A 15,137-nucleotide genomic window follows, 5' to 3' on the forward strand; every position below is an offset into this window, starting at 1 on the left:
GCGCCACATTATGCCTGTGCCAGGCATAATGTATGCAAGGGGGGCGTTCCCCTTTTAGGGAGGACCGAAAAAATGGTGAAATCTAAAAGATTTTTTCACGCCATTTTTGCAGCTTTTTTATCCCCTGTTCAGAGCAGGAGTTAAAAGGGGGCACACCATTATTTATAATGGGCCCCTATGTACTGTTCAGGGCCAAAATTTCGGTGCTAACCCTGAACAGCACATCAATAGCATCAAACATTTTGACGCTATTACCCCCTACCCTGCGCCATGGTGTGCCATATTTTAATTACGGCGCACACATGGCGATGGTAGGGGGCGCTGAGGGGCGCACAAAAAGTGTCACTGTACTGGGTGCAGCACCACTTTTTTTAAATCTGCCCCATAATGCTCATCATTCTAAATTGGAATCTTTGATTATAGGAGTCCCACCACATCAAAGAAATGGCCTGTAAGCCTTACCTGGAGTGTTTTGACCTTTCCTATAATGTTGTCTTGTGACATTGTTTGGGCTGCTTGCTCGTTTTCTTCTTGTCCATCAGGTATAAAAATACTGTCATGAGAAAAGGCTCTTGTGCCCATAGTAGAGTTGGGAGCCCTGGAATGCAATTTAGAAAAGTTATTAGAAGCTAATGAAAGGTCTTAGTGATTTGTGTCTGATAGCTAGATGTAGATTACTGCACATTGGAACCAAGGCATATTGGCTTTCTGAGCAAATACATATCTTGGAAATCTGAAATAAACAAAGTACCATTGCCAAAGTTAATCAAGAGAAATAATTGGACAGATACATCATCCTTTCAAGCATTATTAGATCTACCAGGAAACCATTGGTGTATTTTGAAGTCTAAAATAATGAGGTCAATTTGCTTTGTTAGCATGTTTAAAAATCTACAACCAGCCCAGCATACATTTAAGGTCAAATATATTAAATGAAATTGCATTGGGTGGAAAAATAAATAAACAAATCAACTTATTTAGAAATAATTGGGTCAGTGAGAATAAAACTAGAAACCAGAAAACGCTAAAATGTGTAAATCCTAATACCCTGAAATACCTGCAAGTTGACATGTGTGACTATACAAAAGTCTGAAATAAATAAATACAGATACAAATAAGTGTCACCTTTTCCATGTCTTTTCTTCCCACCATGCTAACTAGATTGCATGCTCACTGGATAACAGGGCACGCAGGCTTGACCATGGCTTCCAGTCTGCCCCACCTTAACATCCAGTCTGCCCCACCTCAACATCCAGTCTGCTTTGCATCATAACAGCATTCAAATAGGAGAATACAGATACTACAGACTTTTTAGTTGGGATCTATGACATCTAATGGGTGAGGCATTTTTATTGGCAACAATGGATGCAACTTTGCTATTAACTAGTATCCCTCCCAAAGATGGGCTAAAAGCTGCAAAACATTTTTTGAAATCTATAGCTATTAGAGTATTTAAACATAATCAGCTGCTGCTCAGTTTGATGCAACTTTGTTTAACTGAGAACTTTTTTCTATTCACTAATGAGATGTACAGACAACTACAAGGAACAGCTATGGGCACCTGTTAAACACCCAATTATGCCAATTTGCATATGAGCTGTTGGGAGAAACAGGTGCTACATATGAAATACCAAGAGATCAAGGAAGCAAAGGTAATCCTTTGACTAAGGTATACAGATTACCTTTTTGTTATATGGAGAGTTACGGAGGAAGAAATTACAACTTTCATTAGAGGAATTAACATCAATGATCTAAACCTTAACGTTAAAAACAAATAGTGATCCAAGGTGTGAGAGTAGAAATCATAGATGAGAAAATAGACTCTTAAATGTACAGAAAATAAACATTAGGAAACAGTATTTTACATGCTAACAATTTCCACCACAAACCTTCAGAATAAAACATCCCATATTGTGAAATATTACGAGCTAAATGTGTGCGCAGAAAGTCAACACCATATATATAAGAACAGGGAAGAATTTGCAAAAGGCTCAGTAAGAGAGGCTACAGTCAAACCACTTTACAAAATGTGATTCATAATACAAACACATAGTTAAACAGAAGTTTTTACTTTTTGACCAAAAAAGAAGCAGAAAAGAAAAAGGCTGATTAAGGGTCGAGACTGATTGCACATTTGACATACAGCACAACAACATCAGAAAAACACAGAAAGAATTGAACCTTTTAACAAGTGATCTCATTATTGTCAATTTGTTTGACCTTCAGAAAAGTGCAATTTATGGACGACCACCTTTTAGCAGCCAAATTAAATCATCCAATAAAGAATGTTTGACACCTACTAAGGGGAGTAAACGGTGTAATAACTATTCAGTAAGCAAATTTAGTCAGAATTATAAAACATGTGATATCCCTTCCCAAAAACAATCAAGAATAATCAAACAAAATCTCACTTGTAAAACTGAATATGCAGTTTATATGCTAGTAATATGTTGGAAGCATTATTTTGAAAGCACATAAAAGAATGTTACAGCATTTGCTGGCCAACAAAAATGTAGACCAGAATTATAAGGCCACTAAACATTTTTATAAACACCCTCAGAGAAATGGTGAGCAAATGAAATATTCATTAATAGATTATGTTCCAAAATGAGCAGGGTAAAAGGGGGAAATAGAGAAAGCTCTTAATGAAGCTTAGAATCAAGATATATTATTCTACTAGACACCAAAGAACCTATTGTTTTAAATATAAAGGTGAAAATGAATGTACGCTTATTTTAGCTGGTAACTAATTCCCCTTAAGAGAGGATTTATACTGAACGTATGTGTTTAGTTTTATTAGGTAGAGGTGGATATATCTTTCTATAAATGGTCTGAATTTAGAAGGCATGCTGTAGCTGAATATGGACTGTTTCACTTTGAATATGATGCTTTCCACTGGAAGGAATTTCTATATTAGGGAAATTAACAGTACAAACCTGACCCATCAGACCATAAGAAGGCCCAAAAGCAGACAACAAATGGCCCACACACAAACCTGTCAAGCCAGCCCTTCTGGCATTGCCTGATTGCCCCATAGACCAATTCAAACTTGGAGTGCGACCTTTGCTTTTGCCGGCAAAGTTATTGGCAGAACAGGAGGTATCTGCAAGGACAACCTAGCAACTTTGCTTGGGGGGCCGATGTCAAACTGCTACAAAAAGCTGAATAGCCCTTACTTTAAATCCCTTATTATATGTCATCCATTCTTTCATGGGTGTTTTAATTTAGCTGCCAAGGTGGTCCTTCATAAATTGCACTTACTTAAAGGTGACTTCCACATATGTTTATCAGCTGTGGCTCCTTAGAAGAGAAGGAACTCACTAAAACTGAATGGAGACAAAACTGAGCTACTACTTTGTTTGGTCCCCCTCAAAGTGACCTTCTGTAATGGATAAAGCCTCATCTCCTGAAGACTTGGCAAGAAATCTAGGACAGTGATACTCAAAGTACTACCCAGAGACCTTGCAGCACCTCAGATATTTCCATACAGCACCCTGGTCAACAGCAGTACTGAGCTGCTGTTTACTTAAATCAACACTAACATCAAAAAGATGTTAAATCAACAGGAAGGCATTTACTTAAAGGATAACCGAAGTTTGAAAAAATTAAGTAACTAGGGTGTCCTGCACTGTTTAACTTTAGGAACACCCTTCATTTTTAAAGACATTTGGAGCAAAAGTGTACAAATATGATAAAGTATCTTCAAAATTCTAAAGGTGCATTTCATTAACATGCAGAACCGTATCACCTTAGTACAACAGATTATATTAATGCAAGTATTATTCAAAAGTGATAGTTTTCAAACATGAATTTATAAACATTAATTCTTTCCCCCACCTTTACAACAGTGCCAATAGTAAACTAAGAGGCAAATCAATTTTTATGCCCACTCTTTGGGTGGTCTAGGTTCCTATTATTCATGAACATTATAGTTTATTACATCAAACACATGGGAATGTTTTGTACAGTTAACGTCCTGGAGTCATGTATTTCACGGAAAAAGGAGAGAGTGTAATAAAACAATTATCTAGGATAACACAATTTGGTTATGTAGGGAAGTTGGGATTCATCCCATGTTTTCTGGATTCACAATGTGCAAATCAGCAACTAGATGTATATGCTTTGCTTCCCCTACACCAACCCTACCACCAACCTCCCCACCCAACCACAGCCCTGCTGACATCAATGCGGCCCTTGGTCACATCAAAGACCAGACTTTCTTGCCCCAGGGAAACTGTTTGCTAGTGCTCATGATCCCGGAGTTAATCTGGGTACCTCCTTGTCCTTCACAAATCAAATCAATAGTTTTACTTTGTTGTGCTTTCATTATTTACTGCTATGTAAGACAGTTCCTTTAATTCACATGGACTCAAGTCATTCTGTAGTCTAAATGATTGTCTTAATGCACATGCAATACTGACACTCTTTGTACCTCTGCCTAACCAAGATACTTGAACAGCAGATACAACAATTTCTAGAATTAGCAGCTAGCTTTCTATTTCAGCCTTTAATCACTCGGCTCCATCTCTGTACATTTCAGTGCCATTCTTTGGCTTCTGGTGGGGTAAGCATCTGTCCCAGAGCCTAATCAAGGCTCAGCATATATTGAATTTCAAATCAGTAATTAAATTTTTAAGTGCAAACTATTATCTACTGAGTCTTCCATGGAAGAAGTCCCTCAAATGTATTGATTTCAAATAGGAGGGTGAGTGTTAGACCTGGCATCCTTGGCATGACTTTCCCTGACTTTTGTTTTCCTTCTGACCTCCCATTTTCCTGACTTGCATATGCAGTGCCAATGCTTCAGCAAGAACGGAGCTGCTTTGACAGGGGACAGAGATGAAAGCTTCAGATTTTGGCAGCAGGACCTGCTTTAAAGGTCCAGCTGTGAAAACCTGAAGTGTTTGCTGTGGCTTGGCTGCTTACTTGTAGAGAATCTCAGTCAACCCTCTTTGTCCACTGGTCCGTTGTAGTGCAATTCACATTGTTTGCCACCCACTACGACATGCAGAATAGGGGAATAGGTCAACACACTTCAGCCACTGGGTAACTTCACTGTGAGTTACAGCATTCTGCTCTTTCACAAAGAGCTCACCCACACAAAGTATTTCCTTCAGTACCAGTAACTGCTATGGCAAAATGTGCTTTGTGAGGTCAAAAAATATTCTGCCTTTAGAAAATGCTTTTTTTTTTATTTTGGTAATGGCCCTTCAGCTCCTCAAAGATAGGTTTTACAGAAACTATTTCAAAGCAATATAAGCACTGACACAGCCAAAACGCTGACAGTCAACACCAACTGTCCTAGGGTGATCTACCCCAAAACAATTTATCTACTTGCCTCCACCTTGGCTGAAATGTGTTTTTGTTAGCCTTGGGGCTCTGTGCACTGTACCACGTCTAACCAGTGCTAAAGTGCTTGTACTCCCTCCTCTATACATGGTTCAATTGGCTTTCACCTAATTGGCATTATTAATTTACTTACAAGTCCCTTGTAGTGTGGTATACCATATACCCAGGGCCAGTCAATGAAATGCTACTCGTGGGTATGCAGCACTTACATTGCCACCCACTTAAGTAGCACCTTGAAACATGTTTGAGGCCAGCCATTGCAGCCTGATAGCAGCTCTAAACTGCCAATTCGACTTGGCACTATTGCCCCCTTGCCAAGCCGTAAACTCCCCTTTTATTGCATATAAATCCCCCCTAAAGTAGTCCCTAAGTAGTCCATAGGGCAAGGTGCATTGTATTTAAAAGATGGAATATGTACTCTTATTATTGACATGTCCTAGTAGTGAAAAACTCCTACATATGTTTTTCACTACTGTGAGGCCTATCTGTCCCATTGGATAATATCGGGTTGCCTTATTATTTATTAATAAGTGCTAACTTTTGATTAAAGACAAACAACCGTTTAATGTTTGGCATCTAGGACATTGCAATGAAAAATCCTTTTTAATGGTAAAGTCGGAAATTATATTACAATTTTGAAAATGTTACTTTTATAAAGTGGGCATTTTCCTGCCCTTAGCTGTTTGGTGCCTGCAGCCTCTATGGGCTCACATGACTCAGTGTAACTTACAGTTAGATTTTGTGAATTCTTCTCAGACAGTCACACAATAGAGGGATTAGGTCTGCTTGAATGGGCTATCTGCTGGCAGGATGGGAGGGCGGAGCGGAGCGCAGCCCCACTTGCAACTGAAAAGACTGCTCTGCCTTCACACAAAGGACTTATCACCTCCATACTGTCACTGCAGCCAGCTTGGAGCCAGTTTAGGGGTGTCAGGAAATTCTAAGCACTTCAAAGAGAAGCTTCTACAAACTTCTCCCACCTTCAAAGGAGGCACTCTGTAAAAAAAAAAAAAAAAAAAAAAAAGGACCCTCAGGCCCATTCCTAAATTCACTTCTGGACCTGCGAAAGGACTCTCAGAGGACTGCTTTGCTGTCTGGAGCCTGGCTTGAACCCTCAGAGGCCGGCTCTGTTGCTTGAGCCCTGCAGCTTCACCTGAACCCAAGACTACCAGAGTGACTCCAAGGACTAGTCAGCTTGTCTCCTGTTCAGAACCAAAGGGACATAAAAGGCTCCACCATCTTTAACCGCAGCCGGAGTGTACCCTGAACCCACAAGTGGTGTCCTACAAGTTCTGGTCCCCTGTTGTTGTTGTGGTGCTAAAGGTGCGCAGACAATCAAAATCCAAAACTTGGGACTTTTTAACTAAAAAGTGCTCTGAGGACTGAAAGAAGATCGACACAACACCTGCTCCTCTATCCGAACAAGGTGCATTGCCGGTCAGCCTGACTTTCTGGCTGTTCCTGCTACGCTGTTCTCCAAACAGCAAATCCTGTTCGGCGGTCTTTCGCCAAGGGGGTATTCGAGCTCCTAGAACTGTCTTTGGCTACAACCTCCTGCCTCATCCCACTGGAGATTTTCGACTTCCCAAAAGCATACTAATTCCAAACGTAGAAATCTTCACCTCACCTCCCACTAAGCTCCCTCCTAAGACACTGACTGCCTTGCCCTGATGACCTTTACCTTCTCAGAACAATTTTCTTCTAAATTTGTTCTAAGTGTGAAGGTAAGCATCGACCGGGCCCAACCCACTTCTTGTATGTGACCCACACTTCATCATGGTCAGCCATGTTTTTCGACTTTGACCCAGTTTTGAGTGTCTAGATGTCCGTGGCTGGCGTTTTGATCTTTTAGGTGCTAGCTTTTACTCAAAACTTTAAAAATTCATAACTGCAGTTCTACTGAGTGGAATGTTGTTGTTTTGATGTCCAATAATTTATTAAATTTTACTCTATTTTTCTACAGTGGTGTGGGAGTTTTCCTGTGTCATGTTTTCACTTTATTAATGTTTGTGTACTGCAAAAATACTTTTCATATTGCTCCTAAGTTAAGCCTGACTGCCTTTTGTAGCAATTTACCCAGTGATAAGCACAGGTTAATTTAGTAACTTTTTGTTGTTCACTCTGCCAGGGATCATCACTGTTGCTTGACTAGGGCTCACACCCCAGTCAACGAACAACCCAATTTCTCATAGCAACCTATTGGCTTTATCAGTCCTTGTTTAATTGCTTCTGTTTAATAATCTCAATGTGATGCTCCTACTGATATTTAAAGATTAAGGGGGTCATTCTGACCTCGGTGGTAAAAGGCTCATACCGCCGGTCAGAAGACCGCCATTCTACCGCCGCGGCCGTGGTAAACCGCCACGGTCATTCTAACCCACAACTGCCAAGCCGCCAAAAACCCGACATCCACGGAAGGCCGCCTCATCAGCGGTCAGCGATAAACTGGAGATGACCAAACCTCCACCGTCACGCCAACACAAACACGCCCATGCCATTACGACCCACGAATCCACGCGGCGGTCTTTCAACCGCGGTATTCCATTGGCGGTACACACCGCCGCGGTCAAAATACACACCCAGCTCCAAAACACAGCCACATTGGACAATTTGAAATACACACACCTGATACACATACAAACTCCACTCCCACACATCCAATCAACTATAAAACACACACCCACATCACCCACAAAACCCCACTACTAGAAATTCGGAGAGAAGGCGAGACAGAGAGAGAGAGAGCACAGCTATCGAAAACCCCAACACACACAGGAACACAACATCATCACCCACACTACATCCACGCACAAAACACCACACACCTCCACACACACCACACTCATCACCACAAACACCACCCCACACCACGGCACCCCAAAGACACGCCAGGTTCTCGGACCAAGAACTCAGGGTCATGGTGGAGGAAATAATTAGGGTAGAGCCCCAGCTATTCGGCACACAGGTGCAGCACACCACAATAGCCAGGAAGGCGGAGCTATGGCAAAGGATCGTCGACAGGGTCAACGCTGTGGGACAGCATCCCAGAAACCGGGAAGACATCCGAAAGCGCTGGAACGACCTACGGGGGAAGGTGCGGTCGATGGTGTCAAGACACAACATCGCTGTGCAGAAGACTGGTGCCGGACCCCCACCCACTCCACCCGAATTCACAGCATGGGAGCAAGAGGTCTTGAACATCCTGCATCCTGAGGGCCTCGCTGGAGTAGGCGGAGGAATGGACTCTGGTAAGTCTAATCTCAACTACCTTACCCCCCCCAACCACCAGCATGCCAACCCACACCCCCACCCTCACCCCCAACCCCCCAACACACATCCTCCCTGCCAATGTCTCACCAGCACAACCCACCCAACACAACACCAATCCCTGAATGCCAACACAAACCATGGACACCAATCACCTAATCATGACCACTGCACATACCCATCCCCCCCCCACAAACCACCCTCACAACTCCTCCCACAAGGGAATGCCAGCACTGGGGGACAAGAGCACCCCCAAATCGCACGCCATGGCACACACAGAAGCAATAACCATACTCTTTTACCCCTGCAGGGCCCGAACGCCAACACACCGGCCAGGAGGGTCCAGATTTGTCCATCCCGCCCCCAGAACAGGCCCCCAGTGATGACAGCAGCTCTGTCGACCTAGAACCTGATGACCAGCCCGGACCATCGGGGACCTCTGGACAGTCGGTTCCCCACACACAGACACAGGCCACAGCAGACCCAACCCCCTCTGGGAATACCAGCACAGCTCCCACCCAGCGGGCCCATGCCTCTGTCTCCAGGACGTGTCAATCAGCGGTGTGTCCGCCACTACAGGGCACCCAGGCTGACCCACCACCCCAACAACAACAGGGACCTGGGGGCAGTGGTAGTGGGCACACCGTCCAGGGGACAGAGGCCCGGGGAAACAGGGCAACTGGGAGGGCTGCAGTGCGAGAGGGGGTGGACCGGCCCAGGGAACCCACTCTCCAAGAGGCCCTCACCACCATCATGGGAGCATACCACCACTCCCAGGAGACGATGGCGACGGTACTGGCCAGGTTCCAGGAGATCCAGGCACAGCAGGAGGAACGGTACATGGGGTTCAGAGACGAACTCAGGAACATAGGTTCCGCAATGGGGACCATCGTCCTGGCCCTCAACCAGATAGTCACCACATTGCAGGACCATGTGGCACCCCAAAGGGCCCCTGTCACTAGCCCGGACCACGAAAAGCCTACCACCTCCGCCGGCGCTAGTGGACAGGAGGCCCCCACACAACGACAGGCCACCAGAACCCCACCTCCTGCTGAAGATCAACCACCCCGCAAGCGGAACCTGAGATCACACAAGAAGACAGAGTAGGATGCCAAGACCCCCGCCAGCATAAGATACCCCCTGATGTCATCCCACTGTCCCACATTGTCACCCTGTCCAACCTTGAACTGCCCCTGCTCCATCCTTCCACAGGCATATGGACAATGCACCTGTGCGACTGAGAACTGGACTCTGCCATGGACATTACTCCACCCCCACCCATCACTGTTTTACTATCATGGACCCATATGCAGCACTTAAAATAAATCACCAATTGCACTTCAAAAATCAGGAGTCTGCTTGTATTCTTTACAAATGTATTACACATAACAGTGCAATAATGTTCAGTCACATTGTGATGACAACATACCAATGTCTATAAGCATTAGTCCATGGGCAAACAAAGCAGCAGTCACGCTGTAGGTCATACAGCTCTGAAAAGGGAAGGGAAAGTCAAAAATCAGTTAAAAGGAACTGGGGGGAAACACAGAAAGTAGAGATGCAGGAGGGCAGAAGTAAATGTAAAAAGGCGTGGGTGATTCCTATCTGTGTGCTACTGAAAATACTGTTGTATAACTGTGTCCCTGTTGTCCGTGTCGTCCCCGTTGTCTTCCTCCTCTTCACTCTCCACAGGCTCCACAGCCGCTACAACACCACCATCTGGACCATCCTCCTGCAGGAAAGGCACCTGGCGTCGCAATGCAAGATTGTGAAGCATACAGCAGGCCACGATGATATGACACACCTTCTTTGGTGAGTACATTAGGGATCCACCTGTCATATGCAGGCACCTAAACCTGGCCTTCAGGACCCCGAAGGTCCGTTCTATAATCCTCCTAGTTCGCCCATGTGCCTCATTGTAGCGTTCCTCTGCCCTGGTCCGGGGATTCCTCACTGATGTCAATAGCCAAGGCTTGTTGGGGTAACCAGAGTCACCTATTAGCCACACACGGTGTCTCTGTAGCTGTTCCATCACATAAGGGATGCTGCTATTTCGCATGACATACGCGTCATGCACTGATCCAGGGAACTTGGCATTTAGATGGGAGATGTACTGGTCAGCCAAACAGACCACCTGGACATTCATCGAATGGTAATTTTTTCGATTTCTGTACACCTGCTCATCGTCTTTTGGGGGTACTAAAGCCACATGGGTCCCATCAATGGCACCAATGATGTTGGGGATATGTCCAAGGGCATAGAAATCACCCTTCACAGTGGCCAAATCACCCTCCTCAGGGAAAACAATGTATCTCCGCATGTATTTCATCAGGGCAGACAACACTCTGGACAAAACCTTAGAAAACATAGGCTGAGACATCCCTGATGACATGGCCACTGTTGTCTGAAAAGACCCACTTGCCAAAAAATGGAGTACTGACAGAACCTGGACCAGAGGGGGAATCCCTGTGGGTTGGCGGATGGGGGACATCAGGTCAGGCTCCAGCTGGGCACACAGTTCATGTATAGTGGCTCGGTCAAGTCGGTATCGAAGTATAATATGTCGTTCTTCCATTGTCGACAGGTCCACCAGCGGTCGGTACACGGGAGGATTCATCCTTCTCCTCGCAAGTCCCAGCGGACGGTGCCTAGGAAGGACAACATGGAGCACAGAGTCAAGCAACCCACAGGTACGTTCACCCAGCTTGCACAGTACACGAATCGCTATGCATTGAAAGGCTTGTATGAGTGGCAATGCAAGGCCTAGGCCTGTGTGACGCAGTAGCAATTAAGCCATGTGGGCCCTTGTAATGGCGGCTGCCTGACCTGAGAAGTGTGACAGTGGGATATGAGGTCAACGCGCTGGCGTGGCACACCGTGGCGGTAGGCGGTCGAAGACCGCAGTGCGAAGGCGCATTGGTTAACATTGAACCCTATGGGTCTCAGGAGCCAATGACGATGTGCGCCGGCGGTCGCGGTACGCACCGCGGCGGTACACACCGCCGCGGGCGTGACCGCCATTTTCTATCTGCTTAACCACTCGAGACCTGACCATCCACAGGAGAGGACCTATACTGCAAGTGCTGCTGTGACCTCGGTCTGGAAGAGACAATGGCTGCTGCGACTGGGGAAAGGGCCCCTGCCTTCACTTCAGAAGAGTTGGAGAAACTTGTGGATGGGGTCCTGCCCCAGTATGCGCTACTCTACGGTCCTCCAGACCAACAGGTAAGTACACTGGGTGCACGTTGAATGGGCTATGCCTGGGTTGTGTATGGTGGATGTAAGATGGTGGGGTGGGGAGCGAATGAGGAGTGCAAGGCACGACAGATGAGAGCATGTGCCACATGGCAAGGTTGGGGAGGGGGGGCAATCACATCTAAAATGCAGAAAAATGATGAAAATTCCTTTCCCACCCTGTACATGTCAAATAGGTCAGCGCCCATCAGAAAGCCAACATTTGGGGTGCCGTCGCCAAGGAAGTCCGGGCTCTGGGGGTCCACAACAGACGGGGCACCCACTGCCGAAAGAGGTGGGAGGACATCCGCCGCGGGACCAGGAAGACCGCCGAGTCACTGCTGGGGATGGCCTCCCAACGTAGGAGGGGTGCCAGTCGTACCTTGATCCCCCTGATGTCCCGGATCCTGGCGGTGGCCTACCCCGATTTGGATGGGCGTGTGAGGACATCACAGCAGACACAAGGGGGTGAGTACCAGCACATTCTGCTATCTTTACACGCAGTGGAGGCGTCTGGGTGGGGGAGGAGGGCTGTGGGTGACATTAGGCCAGGGCGCTTTCTGTAGTGTAGTCCCCTCCTTTAGGCATGGCCCTGTGCCCCCGCCCCCCACCTCTGTAGGGTGCCAAGTACAGCAATCGATGGTCCAGCATCACCCATGTGCGCATTTGTTGTCCATAGACCTGTTGGCCTAGTCACAAGTACTGAGTAGTGTACCCCGATTGCGCGGCGTAGTGCATGAGGCTCCTGTGTCTGTCCTCTCCGCCAACGGTGTTGACAATGCATGCACTCAACCTGTTTTTATTTCTCCCCCCACCCTTTTTCTTTATCTTCTTGTGCATGTGTGCATTAGCATCATCAGGCGGAGGAGAATTGGCATCGGAGCACGAGGGAGCTGCAACTCACAAGGCCCCGGTGGGCCATGGTACAGACACCGAGGTCACCAGTGATACAGAGGGCGAGGGGAGCACCACAACGGGGACCCGTGGTGACACCAGCGACACCGACACGTCCTCGGAAGGGAGCTCCCTAGCGGTGGCGGCAACATCCGGGCCCCCCGCCTCTACAGGTACAGCCGCCACCCAGCACACCAGCTCCGCCCTCCCACCAGCCCCTCAGCCTTCGCTCCGTGCCCGCTCGCCCAAGAAGGCGGGCATCTCCTTCGCCCCAGGCACCTCAGGCCCTGCCCCTGTTACCGCTGCTGCCCTCAGTGAGGAGGTCATTGACCTCCTACAGACCATCATTGTTGGGCAGTCTACCCTTTTGAATGCCATCCAGGGGGTAGAGAGGGAGGTGCATCGGAGCAATGCATACCTGGAGGGCATTCATTCGGATCAGGCTGCCCATCAACGATCATTCAATGCTCTGGCCTCAGCACTGACGGCAGCCATTGTCCCTGTTTCCAGCCTCCCTCTTCTAACTGTCTCTGTCTCCTGTTCCTCAGCCTATCCCATCCACACCATCAGACCAGCCTGCACACACCTCAACACCCAAGGGCAGCTCATCCAGACATAAGCACCACAGATCACACAAGCATTCACCCAAGCAACACCCAGATGCAGACGTGCCAACAGTCACTACCACCTCTGTGTCCCCCTCCTCCACGTCTCCCTCCTCCCTCCCTGTGACGTCTCCACTCACACCTGCATGCACACCACCATCAGCCAGTACTTCCATCACCACCACACCCTCCAGTACAGTCCGCACACGTGCAGTCACCACCCCCACTGCCATTTACACGTCCCCTGTGTCCTCTCCCACTGTGTCTGTCACCCCCTCTTCCAAGACACACAAACGCAGGCAGCCACCCACCCAACAGCCAACCACTTCACGACAGCCTACGTCACAAGCACCTGCACCCAAAGACAGCACACCTGACTCTCCTCCAACCACATCCTCTTCCTCCACTCCCATACCCACTACACCTACCGTTTACATTGGTCCTTAAAAAGTTTACCTCTCCAAACTTAACCTCTTTGCCCCACCTGACCCACCCCTCCATCTGCTAAGAGTCCCAAGAGCACCTCAGCCACCACCAGCCCTGCTTCAAGTGTCACCATTGTGCACGGGTTTTGGAGTCCACCCTTTCCCAGCACTGATACATCGGCCAGCAGCAAGGGGACAGCCAGCCCCCCCCCCCCTGGAAAGAGGACCCGTAAAATCAAGGGCCGCCGCCAGAAGACTGACACGGCTGCCCCCAAGGAGCAAAGTCCTGGGCCGTCAGCTGCCACAACATCCAGGGGAGGCAAGGGCCAGAGAGCCTCATCGAAGGAGGGCAAGGGCAGCAGGGCGGAGAAGTCAGCCAGAAGGGGCGCGGACCAGGAGGGCCCCACAAGCCCCATCCCGGGTGTGAGGGAGGACACCCACGGGCCCAGGACTCCGTCACAGAAGGGTCCAGCAACTGCACGGTCGGAGGGCGACTAAGCAGGGAGTCCCGGCCAGGTCTGGCTCCCTTGAATGACTGGACAAGCACCGCTGAAGAGGGCCCCGCCGTGCAGAAAGGCACCGCTGAATAGGGCCCCGCCGTTCAGAAAGGCACCGCTGAAGAGGGCCCCGCCGTGCAGAAAGACACCGCTGAAGAGGGCCCCGCCGTGCAGAAAGACACTGCTGAAGAGGGCCCCGCCGTGCAGAAAGACACCGCTGAAGAGGGCCCGCCGTGCAGAAAGACACCGCTGAAGAGGGTCCTGCCGTGCAGAAAGACACCGCTGAAGAATTGCCCCGCCCTGCAGAAAGACACCGCTGAAGAGGGCCCCGCCGTGCAGAAAGGCACAGCTGAAGAGGGCCCCGCAGTGCAGAAAGACACCGCTGAAGAGGGCCCCGCCGTGCAGAAAGACACTGCTGAAGATGGCCCCGCCGTGCAGAAAGGCACCGCTGAAGAGGGCCCGGCCGTGCAGAAAGACACCGCTAAAGAGGGCCCCGCGTGCAGAAAGGCACCGCTGAAGAGGGCCCCGCCGTGCAGAAAGGCACCGCTCCGCTGGGCCCCACCGTCTCAAGCACCGCTCCGCTGGGCCCTTCCTGTCAAGCACCGCTCCGCTGGGCCCCGCCGTCTCAAGCACCGCTCCGCTGGGCCCCGCCGTCTCAAACACCGCTCCGCTGGGCCCTTCCTGTCAAGCACCGCTCCGCTGGGCCCCTCCTGTCAAGCACCGCTCCGCTGGACCCCGCCGTCTCAAGCACCGCTCTGCTGGGCCCCGCCGTCTCAAGCACCTCTCCGCTGGGCCCTTCCTGTCAAGCACCGCTCCGCTGGGCCCCGCCGTCTCAAGCACCGCTCTGCTGGGCCCTTCCTGTCAAG

At 48.6% G+C, this 15,137-nt stretch overlaps 1 protein-coding gene across 3 annotated transcripts in view; it reads right to left on the reverse strand.

The window, feature by feature from the left end:
* Window positions 1–15,137, reverse strand: part of CRACD (capping protein inhibiting regulator of actin dynamics) — an 801,959-nt gene that overhangs the window by 97,730 nt on the left and 689,092 nt on the right. For all 3 annotated transcript variants that reach the window (XM_069200882.1, XM_069200863.1, XM_069200873.1), the window contains exon 6: window positions 463–598. In XM_069200882.1, coding sequence (XP_069056983.1) covers window positions 463–582 — 120 coding nt within the window. In that variant the 5' untranslated portion in view covers window positions 583–598. The remainder of the gene's footprint in view (window positions 1–462; window positions 599–15,137) is intronic.

This window comes from Pleurodeles waltl, chromosome 1_2 (assembly GCF_031143425.1).
Source record: "Pleurodeles waltl isolate 20211129_DDA chromosome 1_2, aPleWal1.hap1.20221129, whole genome shotgun sequence".
NCBI lineage: Eukaryota > Metazoa > Chordata > Amphibia > Caudata > Salamandridae > Pleurodeles > Pleurodeles waltl.